The 13,350-nt window shown below is 40.3% G+C and overlaps 1 protein-coding gene across 1 annotated transcript in view; it reads right to left on the bottom strand.

Annotated features, from left to right (window-relative positions):
• Positions 1–13,350, bottom strand: part of LOC136838811 (spatacsin) — a 125,469-nt gene that overhangs the window by 72,041 nt on the left and 40,078 nt on the right. The window contains 3 exon segments of the mRNA XM_067104422.1: positions 3,557–3,680; positions 5,132–5,283; positions 5,495–5,635. Of these exon segments, the coding sequence (XP_066960523.1) occupies positions 3,557–3,680; positions 5,132–5,283; positions 5,495–5,635 (417 nt within the window).

Raw genomic sequence — 13,350 nt, 5'->3', positions numbered from 1 at the left:
TGACATGCCATTTGCAAGAAAACCTTGATAAGGGTCTTGAGTGCAGAGTAATTCCAAAAGATTTTAGTGCTCCTTGCAATTTAGTAAATCACAAGGCACCTATTTATAAACTTCAGAATCTTAGATTGAACGGATATATTTTAGGTTTACTTCAAGATTTCCTTACTGATAGGCAGCAGCATATTGCTGCTGATGGGATTTTTAGCGAACCAAGACCTATTGTGTCTGGAGTTCCACATGGTAGTGTTCTTGGTCCACTGTTATTTTTAATGTATTAAGTGACATGGTTGTTGTCCTGGAAAACATGATTGTTCAGTATACCAATCATGCAACACTTGTGGGTGTAGTCAAGTCTCCACTTAGGAGAAATGAAGCTGCCCTTAGACTCAACTGACATGGAGCAGATCAGTGAATGATGTAGCCAGTGGGGTATGCAACTGAACTCCAGTAAAACGAGAACACTATTGATTAGCAGATCTCACAGGTTTTCCAACCCATCCTCCCCTTCAGGTGGAGGGGACTCTGCTGAATGAGTCTGAATCTTTAACTATTCTTAGCGTAACTTCTGACTCACATCTTACTTTAAAGAAACATCTAATGAAACCGTTGGCAAATGCCGCATTAAAGTTAGGCATTAAGTGTAAGGCCTCATCATTGCAACCTGTTTTAGGTCATTTATCCTTCCTTTACTAGGATACAGTACTGTTCTCTGGTGTGGATGTCTGCCTCTGCCAGAGATATATCTCTTGCAGACAGAGTGGATCATGGTGGTGGGATTCTGTTTCCTAATATTAGCAGTTACTGCTTGGACCATCGACGGATGGCCCCTGTGGGCTTGCTCAAAATCAAGAAAGTACTATGGTACTCTATCTCACAAGAGCGTTTTACCCATATACTATTTGGAGGACAAAATACTGGCCTCATCACCAAATACCTAACAACTTCTAAATCAACAGGATAGCAAATTTCACAGAATCCTAGTTTAACACAAGAGATGAAAAGAGTACCCTAAAATCGAATGGACTATAGTTGGAAGGATTCCACTCAGCCCAAGGTCCTCTGAAATACATCCTCACTCTGTCACCCAAGAGGGATACAGCACTCCCTGATAGTGAGGTATAAAAAAATAAAAATATCCAGAGAGAATACCTGGGTAATAGTCACGCCAAAAATCTAAATGCCTTGGGTCACATATTAATCCCTACTTTGAGATAATAATTATGCAGTTTCTTTGGGGAAATGGTATCATCAACTACAATACATGTGGGTGAAAACAAAATGTAAAACTGAAGAATAAGAATAATTTCTAAATTAAATTTATACTCCTAATAAAGCAATTGTCTGGATATTACTCATGGAAGAATACTGTTATTCAAAATCATAACACTGAGGGTTTAATTTGTTTACTAATAGCAGGCAGTAAAAAAGTATTCAACCTGAGGTGCTGAGCAGTCCAACCCAAGCAGCCATTAGCCTATGATTCTTGGCAGCCAGGACTCTTGTATTACTGAATAGTAGACTTAAGTAATTTTACCAAACCACTGGTTAAACTAATAAGCTCCATTTCTCTCAAAACTTGATAATTAAAAAAATAAAAAATTGTGAAGATTGACAAAATTTTCTCTACTGATTTATTACAAAACTTGTTATTCAGTGTTAGTTGAAGCGTGGACATTCACATATGATATGCATAACAGTGAAGGTGTTGACCTGCATCCTTTGCATACAGGGACTGGATCATGTGGGTTACTTATTAAGTATCTATGAGTTAACCAAATGTAAGAAATTTGAAGACAAAATAAAATGACCGGCATGACATTCTTTCTGGTTCAAAGAATGGCTTATTCAAACGTAGGTTTGATCCCAATTAATATACTATGAGGTTTGTTATTCGATAAATTTAATAAAAATAATGGGTTTTAGAGATGTTAAACAATCACTGACTGAGATGTTTTATGCTTTATCTGGTCACAGAAATTGCAACCCTGACTATTTTATTAGCAGCTTCATTTAAATGTAGTATCCTCATTTCCCTTTATGCTGACATGGGCAGGAATCCATTACATCTTCATATAATTCATCAATGTCAGTGTATCTTGCTGCATAAAAGAAATTTTTGGGCAATAGTTCCAAAGGGCTTCAATAGTCTCCAACAAAAATCTCGGTGGTGGCATTTTTTTGATAAATTTAGGTACTGAATTTATTGCACTCAGTTTTGTAAAAACAAAACATTGTTAGGTAAAGAGTATTTATTTGTTTTATTAGTTTAAATGGCAACAAATCCTTTGCCTGTTAGAGATTTGGAGCTAGCAGAATAAACTGCTTCTAAATGTTCTACTGTATATTTTTTTATGATTTTCATCCACAAAATATAAATGATTACAGATTCTAACAATACAGATAGCCCAAGAAGTAGGCAGTTTTAGTTCTGGAGGAAATCTGATTCACATATTTACAGATTTACAGACATGATTAGCTCTAATTGGGAAGAAGGAAGATCGTTAAAAAAAATGATTCTTTGTTCAAACAACTTTCTAGTGGGAGAATCACTTGCTTGTATTTCTATTGTACTTCAATAGTTACAAGGTTACAGGGTAGTTTTAACATGGGTTTGCCACTTTCAACTTGAAATGATGGATTTGGAGATGATTTCAAACCACCAGCACAGATTCTTAGAACTTCATTTTGAATGGACTCTCAAGTTTTTTACTGTCAAATTACATGCTGGTCCATATATCTGACTTCCATAGTCCACCACTGATTGATGGTATTAAAGTTGAAGATATACATTAACCCCTACAAGACAGGCTATATAAATATTAAGCACACCCCCAGACCAGGCTAGGTTTAAGGGTAACCAAATAAAAAAAAAAATCAATGTTAAGAGGAAGGTATGCATATGCACATGGTATAAGAAAAAAAATTAAAATTCTTTTTGTGCCTTTCACAGGAAGTTGAAAGTGAATATTTCCAACCCTGTCAGGGCCTCTTTACCAAGACAGTCGTAAAAAATATACTAATTTTACCAAGTTATGTTTTTTCTAATAATTTTTATTCTATTTTGTAAAATTATAATTACAGCTCACACAATATCATGACAGATAAGAGCTAAAATCTGTAACAAATTCTGAGTATATTTATTGTAAAATATTTATGAGATGTCCTGGGATGGGGAGCTGCAGTACATTCCCCATGAAATCTTAAGGCAAACTGATCTCTCTCTCCTGTACCAACTAGCTATTAGAGTTGTCGTAACAGTTGCCATGAGTCATTTATGGCCCATGGAAGTGATCTGAATACTTTTCCCGAAAAATTCATTCAAACTTTACAGTGCAAAATGTTGATCGTCAGGGGACAATACTGTACCCGGTCATAACCCTAAAGCTATATATAGTCATCAATTGACAACGCCCGCTCACAAAGGGTTAAGGTTATGCGCTTTACCACAAAAAGTGATTAGGAGCCAAACATGAGAAAGTTACCATTCAACAGTCTGCTTTTCTTAAAAGTTTAAAAACTTGCTTGATAAAAAAACAAAAATCTAACATTCGCTTACCTTGCTCAACCATAGCTTTCACTTCAGTCACTTTTGCAATGTTTTGTTCTTTCAAACTTTCCTCCAAAGCTGTTAACATTTCTCCCAGGTCAACTTCAGAATCAATGCTACTAACAGATACATCCTGGAATAAACAAACTGGATTTCAAAAACAACTGAAAACTTAGAAATTAATAAAGTTATTACAAGAGCCTTGTACAATGTAATTTTCCTTATATCAGACTATCCAAAAAGATTTTATAAGTAACTCAGCTTTTTCTCAAACTTACACACATTACTTTAAAAGTAATGGATTCCATACCATCAAGCTACATTTTGCTAATATGAAATTTAATTTTAAAAGAAACAAACCCACAGTATTCAAAACCTCTCACCAAGGTATTTGGCTGCCTGAATAGCAACCATTGTCAATCCCATCAGTTAATGCAAGAAAACATATACCTTTAAATACTTCACAATATTACATAAATTTCTGCAATGCATACAAGATAGAATAGCGGAATAGAGAGGAGAGGAATAATAATCAATTAAAGTAAAATTAAGCATGTGTTAACTAGAAAACAAGCAAAGAAAAAAACTGTCAAGCAGATGCTGCAGGAGTGGTACAGGGGTGAACTTAAAAATATTACACATAAATTTTAATGGGTGGGACCATAATAGCTGCTCAAGTTTCTATTATGTACATTGCATGGAATAAAGAATTTCTGATGGGCAAGATAAATGAAGTGAGGAAGGAGAAACATCTCTTTACAGTTAAAATACAAGACTAAGATGAGGTGAAGCATTTCTGTTACCTTAGGGACAAACCGAACTGTGTGTCAGGGGCTGAAGATGGTACAAAAAAGAACAAAAATATCATATTTGAAGGGAAAAAGATTGTTTGAGGACTAGTACAAAAACTCGTGAGCACATAAGGCCTGCATTACTCAGTACAACAAAAACAAGGAGACTGAAAGAAAATGGATTAGATTTTGTAAGATATGATGATGTGATTGTAGAATACTAACTCATGGCCAGTCCTGTGCGAAAATTTTTATCATGAATTAGGAAGGTGTTGAGAGATACGGTTTCCTTAGGCTGGAAAATAAGTTGAGATGCTCTGGATGTGCGGTGAAATGGGCCAAAAAACAGTAAAACCAGCAAATAGGGAATTAGCATAATGAATGCCAGTAAAAATCACAGAAAATCATAAAAAAAGTGAATAGATAAAGTTCTAGACCAATGATAATTCAGGAGAAAATGGACAAGACAGAGGAGAGTGGACAGAACTCTTATCAAGCTAACCCCACAGTTGAAACATGTTATGTATAAAAAGCTAATTTCAAGAAGATCACCTTAGGGGGATCCAGGAAAATTAACATTTCTATTGCAATTTCATAATTACCAATGCATAAACCACTCTTCTGCATGTACAAATCTTGACACCCACTAATCTATGAAATTTTAGAAACAAGTAATATATGTACAAAGTACATCTGGAAAGGGAAATTTTAAAAATGAAAAACTGCTAACATGTGACAACAAAGATTCCCAAGGATTAAAAATACTCTTGCTTAATCATATATCTATACAAACCTCATCCATGAGTGCTGCAACACCTTCACTTGTAATGAAAAGGTCTGGTATGTTATGGTGTAATCCAGGAACTATGACTGTTATTTCCGTAAAAATATGGTGACTGTTCAAATACTTGGTGTTTACATCAAAGGCCAAATAGTGATGGACTTCTGGAAACATAAAAGAAAAACAGTTTACCTTAAAAATTATCATTAAACAATGATTTAAAATGCAAAAATCAGTTTCAAGATGCTACGGTTCCCTCACAAAGATCACATTAAAAACAAATAAAACAAAGTTATTCAACACCAAAAATCTAGACAGAAAAATAATTATAGTTGCTTCACACAACAAGTGCTAAGCATAATCCTTATACAATACCTGCATTTTCATCTTTAATCATGCAAAAGACAGACAACAGTGTGTCTGACAAAGCCAAAGAAATTTGGGCAATTCTTGAAGGTTGAAAATTTGAAGGCCATATTATCTGCCGTAGCTCCAATCTCTTTCTGCATACACCACCTGAAATATGCATAAAAAAAGGAAATAAAACAACAATTTAAAGTGTATTTACAAACTGATTAAATACTATGTTTTATAACAAATTTTTCAAGCTATCCTACTACTGATCATATGTTGTCTTATTTCTGTGGATGAAGAAATCCTAATCTCATCAGACACATTAGCCAAAACCCAGAGGAGATTGCATGATTCATCTTGCTAGGGGTACGGTTTCTGTTTTCCTCCTTTTTTGCAGAGAAAAAGAAACACACCAATGAAATGGGAAGAGGTTAACCCCAATATAATAACTGGATTTGTATGAATAAAACTTGCTTAGTGTTATAAAAAATATTTTTATTTATCACAACCCCATCAAGTATATACTGCTTGCATAAGTATTTAAGAGGAAAGTTTCAGAGTGATCCAAAGTCGAGAGCTACAAACCTTTGGACCAAATATCAATAGTCAAGTCCTCTTCATACACACAATATGAGGTTAGGCTAGTAATGGTACATGATTCTTGGCTTGGAGATGTACGACACTTCCCAACAACATGGATAACAGTACCCAAATTGTCACATATTGAGACTGAGCTAGATGCATGCAGATGTCAATGAGTTGCAATGAGATGGATCAAGGGTCATAAATGCTTTCCCTTCACACATAAAACAAATGAACCATCATGACGATCAGACCAAATGAAGACAATCCCAAGTTATACTGGTGTAACCATAAGAGACCATCAGGGACTCACAAAATGAATGATAACTCCAAGTGAATTTGGAGGTGAGGTGAGAGAAGTTGCCAAAATTCTATGCACTCATACTTTGACCATCTTGCCTTTATCATCAATATCAGATAACGCCCGTGAGATTGCTCCAAAATCTGTTTCTTTCCACACCTTGTATTCAAGAATAACCTAGATGAGCTAGGCCTGAAGTGCTTTGCTCTCAACAAGTATAGTCTCACCACTCTTACACAACTCAGCAACTGATCTTAATTGATTAATTGTGACACTGAACAGGGCTAAGATGGCAAACAGGACAGTCACATCCAGGACACCCAAAGATGGAGTCATGGCTATAGAGACAAGTGAGAACGAAAGTCTGACGAAGGACCATTTTCTTGTAAAGTATGGTTATCCATAATGCATAGAGTTTTGACCCTGAAAGGAAAACAGGGCCAGCAAGAACATGGTCTCTAGGGTCAGGTCTAAACACCAAGCCACACCCAAGGATTCATAAGTAGACTGTAACAGACTCAACTGAACTAATGCGACGGAACCCTTTGAACTGACTTGTCAAAATTCCTGATCGTATTCATTAAATCCTTAGCAGCAGTCACATCTATGCCAAGCTGACAGAAGACCTGCTCAAGGAGTCCACTGTAATGCTGCAAGTATCTCTCATCACGTCATGCTCATCTGCCTAGACAAACATAACTGCCAAAAAGCAAAGGGCCTTGGAGTGGGTGGCCCCTTGATGTATGAAATATGTTAGAGCTGTGGTACTGTAGGACAAGATGTTAATGGCCCTTCTTTCTAAGGAGAGTATGAATGCGTGAAGGCCTAAGAACACAGACCTTAACTCCAGAAAGTTTACATAATGATGGCCCTACTCCAGGAACCAATGCTCTGGTGCCTTGAGATCTAAGAGGTAAGCATTCCAACTATAAGCCAAAGCATCAATGAAAATCAACAGCCAAAGTATCAATGAAAATCAACACTTCAGAGACAGAGGAATTACAAATCCCTCTGTAGACTGTTCACAAATAACCACCACAAAAGGACCTTCAAAACTCTTCTGATATCAGAAAAGGCTAATCCTTGGGCATGCCCAATGCTGACCACTATCTGGCAAGCTGAGACCTAGGGTTTGGATCCTGAACCTACTGTGAGGAACCAGTTCCTTCATTAACACAATGTAACTAACTTGGATTTACCAGGCCTTGGCTGTCAGATAAGGGCCCTTGCAAAACTGTCATATCATCACAAGTAACCTCCCAATCCTATTGTCTGGTGTAGTAAACACTATGTCCCAATTACTTGGCCCTGGGGACTCAGCTGGTTGGGGGTGCACTTGGCCTTCAGCTCAGCCAAGTACATCTGGACAGCTAACCAGAACAACGAGAGAAAGACCATTTCCCCTTTGGTAGCTACCAGAGTAGTGGTGTCACTCATGACAAACAACTAAAGCCCTAGCAGATGACGTTGGAATGTCTACAGTGCCAGCCACAATGCTATCATCTCCAGTTCATTGTTGTGCAAGTTTTGCACATCCAGGGATCCATGTCCCAGAAGCAAACTCTCCTCTTAGATGAGCTTCCCAGTCTTTGCAGGAGGCGTCCGAGAAGAGGAGCATTTCCAGAAGGGGTGAGCTTAAGGAGACACCCTGAAGAAGATCTTTGTTTGAAAGTCACCACACCAGGTCTTCCCATACCTCCTCACTGAAAGGAACCATGTGCTGCTAGGGTATCAGGGAAGGATAAATGGCATCTCAATTACCACTGCAGGGACTGAAGGTAGGTTGGGTTAGGTTAAGTAAGGGACAGCCATACCTTTTACAACCTCATCAGAGGAGAAAGGGATGGGTTCAATGAATGGAGGCTTGGCCCAGCCAGGAGACGCAGCACTTGAGGAGGGGGGGGAGGGAAATGATTACTAGGGGAAGGAAAGTTCCAGAGGGAGTTGACATCACTTCTGGTATGGGATCACGGCTTGATGAGAAATCTTTCTTTGTCACTCTCCTTATCTTCCCATAAAGTTGACTGAGGAGAAGGCAAAGATGCATATTCAGGAAAAGGGGAATCATGAGTACATTCTTTCCCCCCTGCAAGAATTACAGACTGATTGTGGATCTACTGTACTGGGGGACCTAACGAATTACAGGGTCAACCACGGGCCCCTCATAGCGGCACTGGTTCTGCTTACCTTCTATAGGGACAAAGGGCCAAGAAAGGATGACACACAACACAGAAAACAAAGCACATTACCCACAGGCACAAAGGTAATACTCATTGAATACTTATTAAACACAAATCAGCACTGAAAAGCACAAACAGCAACCAAAACACACGTAAAAAGACAAAGAACAACAGGTACTCAGCCAGCACATGAGCAATGAGTGACAAGTTAAATTTACAGCAGCCACAAGAACAATGGGTAGCATCAGTTGGTCAGACTAGGCAGCCTCTCCCCGCCCTTCCCCACCTGGGAACCTATCCAGCGCATGCACCGAAGGATATTCCATATATGAAAGAGGTAGTGTTTGTATATACAAATTACTTGGAAAATTAATTTTTTTTCTACGGAAATATAAACCATCACCTTCTGTATAGTCGACTCACTCCTTAAGTGGGAGGCCATCTATGAAAACTGATTGCAACTTGGAAACCAACCTGGAAATGCCACAATCTTGGTCGCAACAAAGAGAAAATGATGCACTGACTCCTGTAACCACCTACTTGGTTTGGCATTGGGACAATAGAGCAGTAGGGCTCAGGTCCCAATAGAGGGTAAAGAGCCTCACTTGAGTAAGGAAAAGATTGGAGAACCATGTGCTTCACTCATAAGGGTTGCATAAGTCAGAGGGCATCTATATCTTGGAATAAGAATAAACCTTGAGCTGGAATCTTCCACAAAGAAACCTCTACTTCACACTGTGGACCTGAGTGACCTGCAACCTGTAGGCTTTTCCACAATACAGTATATAATGATTTTAGGCCAACTCATAACCTCTAAAAGCTGTGGTTGAAAATCTACAGACTTTTGTATTATCAGTCAAATTACTACTACAAACATGTTCATATGCACTAGCAAATAAAAACTTGTAAGTGAACTAGAACAGCTCTCATGAGTGTCATACCACAAACCACCATAGCGCGGACATCCTGCTTGTATGCAAACTGATGTGTAAGTACCATATACACACTGAATGAATGAGAAGGTAGTGTAACTCATCCCTGAAGTACTGTAGCATGCAAATCCCCTGTCTACATGCATATATTCTAAGGACCATATACACACTTATCAAGAGGGCAGTGCAACTTAGCCACACAAGCCTAGAGAAGCACAGGTGAAGAGCTACAGCACACAACGCAAAGGGAGAATGGGTTGAGCATTCCTCTTGTCTGTGAAGATATGGGGAAAGTTTGGGGTGCTTGCACACAGTGTGGAACATGCCACACACCTGGCGAGCAGGTTACTGCACACACCCTGCTCAGTGAGGCCCGTGCAAGCCCATCCAATGAATGGTCAGTCAGCCACATGTGGCCTAACACCGCACCTTCCCAGTGAGTGTCTGGTGGAACATGGTTGGAGGAGCTGAGACCAGTCCTCATCTCCAAAATGGAGTGGACCAGGAATGGGTAATGTGCTTGCTCAGTGAGGCCTGTGCCAGCCTAGCCAGCAGCTGATCAGTCAACTGCAGGTGTCCAAACACTGCCACCTCCCAGAGATTGGAAAGTGCTCACGGGACTTCCTGTGAGAGGCCCCTTGGATTCCTTCATCTTCAAGACAAGGAAAAAGATGAGGAGCTAGGCAAAAAAGAGCTTGGCAACTGAGGGAGATGGGGAAAGGAAAATGCTCTGAAGAAGTAGCAGTAGTTGATGCCTTGGGGTATCTTCCACTGGGAGAAAGACTGCTACTGGAAACTCAAAGAGTGTTGAGCTCCTAGCAGTTGTAGCAATAGCAGACAGGGCAGCTGGCATAATAAGGATAGATGTACTGATCCCCCACCTCCTGCTTAAACCTACCTCTTGCCCAAGAGGAGGGTTAACTCATGGGAGGAGTAGGTAAGTGTTAGTTGACTAGGAGGAAGTGGTAAGCTATTTCTTCAAGATTACCTCCTCTACTGAAAACTTCCCAAGAGCAGTAAATTTCCCCTAACACAGAATATTAAATGGTGGGGAACCACCCAACTAAAGGGGATAGATAAAGGTTCATTACACTTGCTAATGCCCTTCACACCTCTGAATATGACATTATTTCTTATATAAATGAAACACTCAAAACAAAAACACAAGTTCAACTTGGCAGTTAGAAGGAGTATAGAAGATGGCCTCACTTGGTGATGGCTGAAGAAAATGGGCTTGGAGGCAGCAGGTGAGTGAGGAATATTCTACCACTACCCCTTGTTACCAATTCAACTACCATTCCCAACTTGCACTGAAGAGTACCCCCAATATAAAAGGCTCTGATTTTATCTCAACAGGAACAATTCTAATATAAACAGCAACTTTAAGCTATGAATAAAACTTACTTACCACAGAGTCAAGTTCATGTACTAGCTCAATACCGTGAGCATAAAATCATAAATTACTCTGCCCAAACCCTGTAACATGATATTTTAATGATAAAATAAAGTTTGTTCATACTTACCTGGCAGATATATATACAGCTGTATTTCTCCGAAATCCGACAGAATTTCAAAACTCGCGGCACACGCAGTGTGGCCAGGTGGTTAGTACTCATTCCCGCCGCTGGGTGGCGGAATCGAACCATTCCCATTTTCTATTCAGATTTTCTAGTGCCACTGTCTCCTGAGGGGAGGTGGGTGGGCACTATAATTATATATATCTGCCAGGTAAGTATGAACAAACTTTATTTTATCATTAAAATATCATTTTGTTCATGAAACTTACCTGTCAGATATATATATAGCTGAATCCCACCATTGGAGGTGGGTAGAGACAGAATAGGATTTTAGGAAACAAATAGATGTAGGCGATTGACGCCTTGGTTCCTTACCTGTTAGCATAGCTGACTTCGAGGTTACTGTCACCCAAGCCTGCTTCTGCTTTACTAGATTCTCCAGCAAGGTAGGGACCTATAAAGCTGGTGAGATCTAGATGACCTGTCCACGGGGCGAGACCACAATGGGACTAGATCATATGACCATACTGAGAGGGAAAAGAGCAACAACCAACCACCTGACCGAGCCTAACTAAGCCATTGAACCTAATATAGGCTAAAGATTGGGACGTCCACATCAATGGCCACCCAACAACCAAAAATACAAAAACCAAGATTAAAAAATACCACCTAACCCCTAAAGGATAGGATGAGTATTGCCCTCTTCTCCCAACATTGTGTCTGGAAAACGTATGGTCCCAGCGAAGAACAGTCCTCAAAAGTTGACTTCACATCTCGTGTTGTAATGAGGGGCGAAAACTGAATTACTCCGCCAGAAGGTGGTACCCAGAAGATCATTAGAGACATATTCTTCTGGAAAGCCACCGAAGTCGCGATGGCTCTCACTTCATGTGAGCTTTCACTTTAAGAAGTCTCATGTCCTCTTCTTGGCAGGAAGAATGAGCCTCTTTGATGGTACTTCTTAAAAAAATGACAGAGCATTCTTGGACATAGGTAAGTCAGGTCTTCTAACCGAACACCACAGATTGTCCGATGGACCTCGGCTTTCTTTCGTCCTGGCTAAGTAGAATTTGAGAGCCCTGACAGGGCACAAGACTCTCTCTGATTCTTGTCCAAGAATCTCCACAAACCTTTGATTTCAAACGTCTTGGGCCAAGGGTTTGAAGGATTTTCATTTTTGGCAAGAAAAAATGGACTTAGGGAGCAAAACGGCATTAGGACCCCTAAAGCCAATGTGTTTGCTAATAGCCTGAACTTCACTAACCCTCTTCAGCTGTCGCCAGAGAGGTTAGGAAAATTGCCTTTCTAGTCACGTTCTTGAGAGAAGCAGAAGACAGAGGTTCAAAAGGACTTGACATAAGAAATTTTAGGACCACATCTAGGTTCCAAGGAGGAGTCATGGGCCTAGGAACCTTAACAGTTTCAAAGGATCTCAAGAGATCGTGGAGATCCTTGTTGTCGGCTAAGTCAAGGCCCCTGTGTCGGAAGACTGCCGACAGCATACTTTTATAGCCTTTAATGGTAGAGACTGCCAGTTTTTCTTTCTCCCTGAGATGTAGAAGGAAGTCCGCTATTTGGGGCACAGAGGTCGTGGTCGAGGAAATCCCGCTGCTCTTGCACCATCTCCTAAAATTGGCCCACTTGATTGATAGACTGAAATAGAAGAGGGTCTCCTGGCACTGGCGATAGCCTTAGCCACTGCTCTCGAAAACCCCCTCGCTCTTGCCAACTTTGAGATAGTCTGAATGCAGTTAGACTCAGAGCGGGAGGTTTTTGTGGAATCTTAGAAATGGGGCTGCCTGAGAAGATCTACTCTCAGGGAAGTGTCCTTGGGAAGTCCACAAGGAAGGTCATGACCTCTGTGAACCAATCCGCTGCTGGCCAAAAGGGGCTATTAAAGTCATCCTTGTTCCTTCCGGCGCTTCGCTGAAATTTCCTGATCACTTCTCCCAGGATCTTGAAGGGAGGAAAAGCGAAAGATCTAGGCCTTTCCAGTCCCAGAGGAGGGCATCTAGAGCTAAGGCTCCTGGATCTAAGACAGGGGAGCAATAAAGAGGAAGCCTCTCTTTGTTCTGGACGTGCGAAAGAGGTCTACTAGGGGACGTCCCCATAACTTCCACAGATCCAGACATACACCTCCTCGTGAAGGGTCCATTCTGTCGGCAGAAGCTGATGCTGCCGACTGAGAAGGTCCGCACGGATATTCTCCACGCCCTGCAATGAACCTTTGTGAGAATCGTGATCCCCGAGCATGAGTCCAAAGCAGGATCTCCTTTGCCAAGTTGAACAGGGAACGGGAGCGAGTACCTCCTGCTTCTTGAGGTAAGCTAAGGCTGTGGTGTTGTCCGAATTCACCTGAACAACT

Source organism: Macrobrachium rosenbergii, chromosome 5 (assembly GCF_040412425.1).
Source record: "Macrobrachium rosenbergii isolate ZJJX-2024 chromosome 5, ASM4041242v1, whole genome shotgun sequence".
Classification (NCBI taxonomy): Eukaryota; Metazoa; Arthropoda; class Malacostraca; order Decapoda; family Palaemonidae; genus Macrobrachium; species Macrobrachium rosenbergii.
Note: the sequence above shows the minus strand (reverse complement) of the source record. Positions and strands in the feature narration are given on the sequence as shown.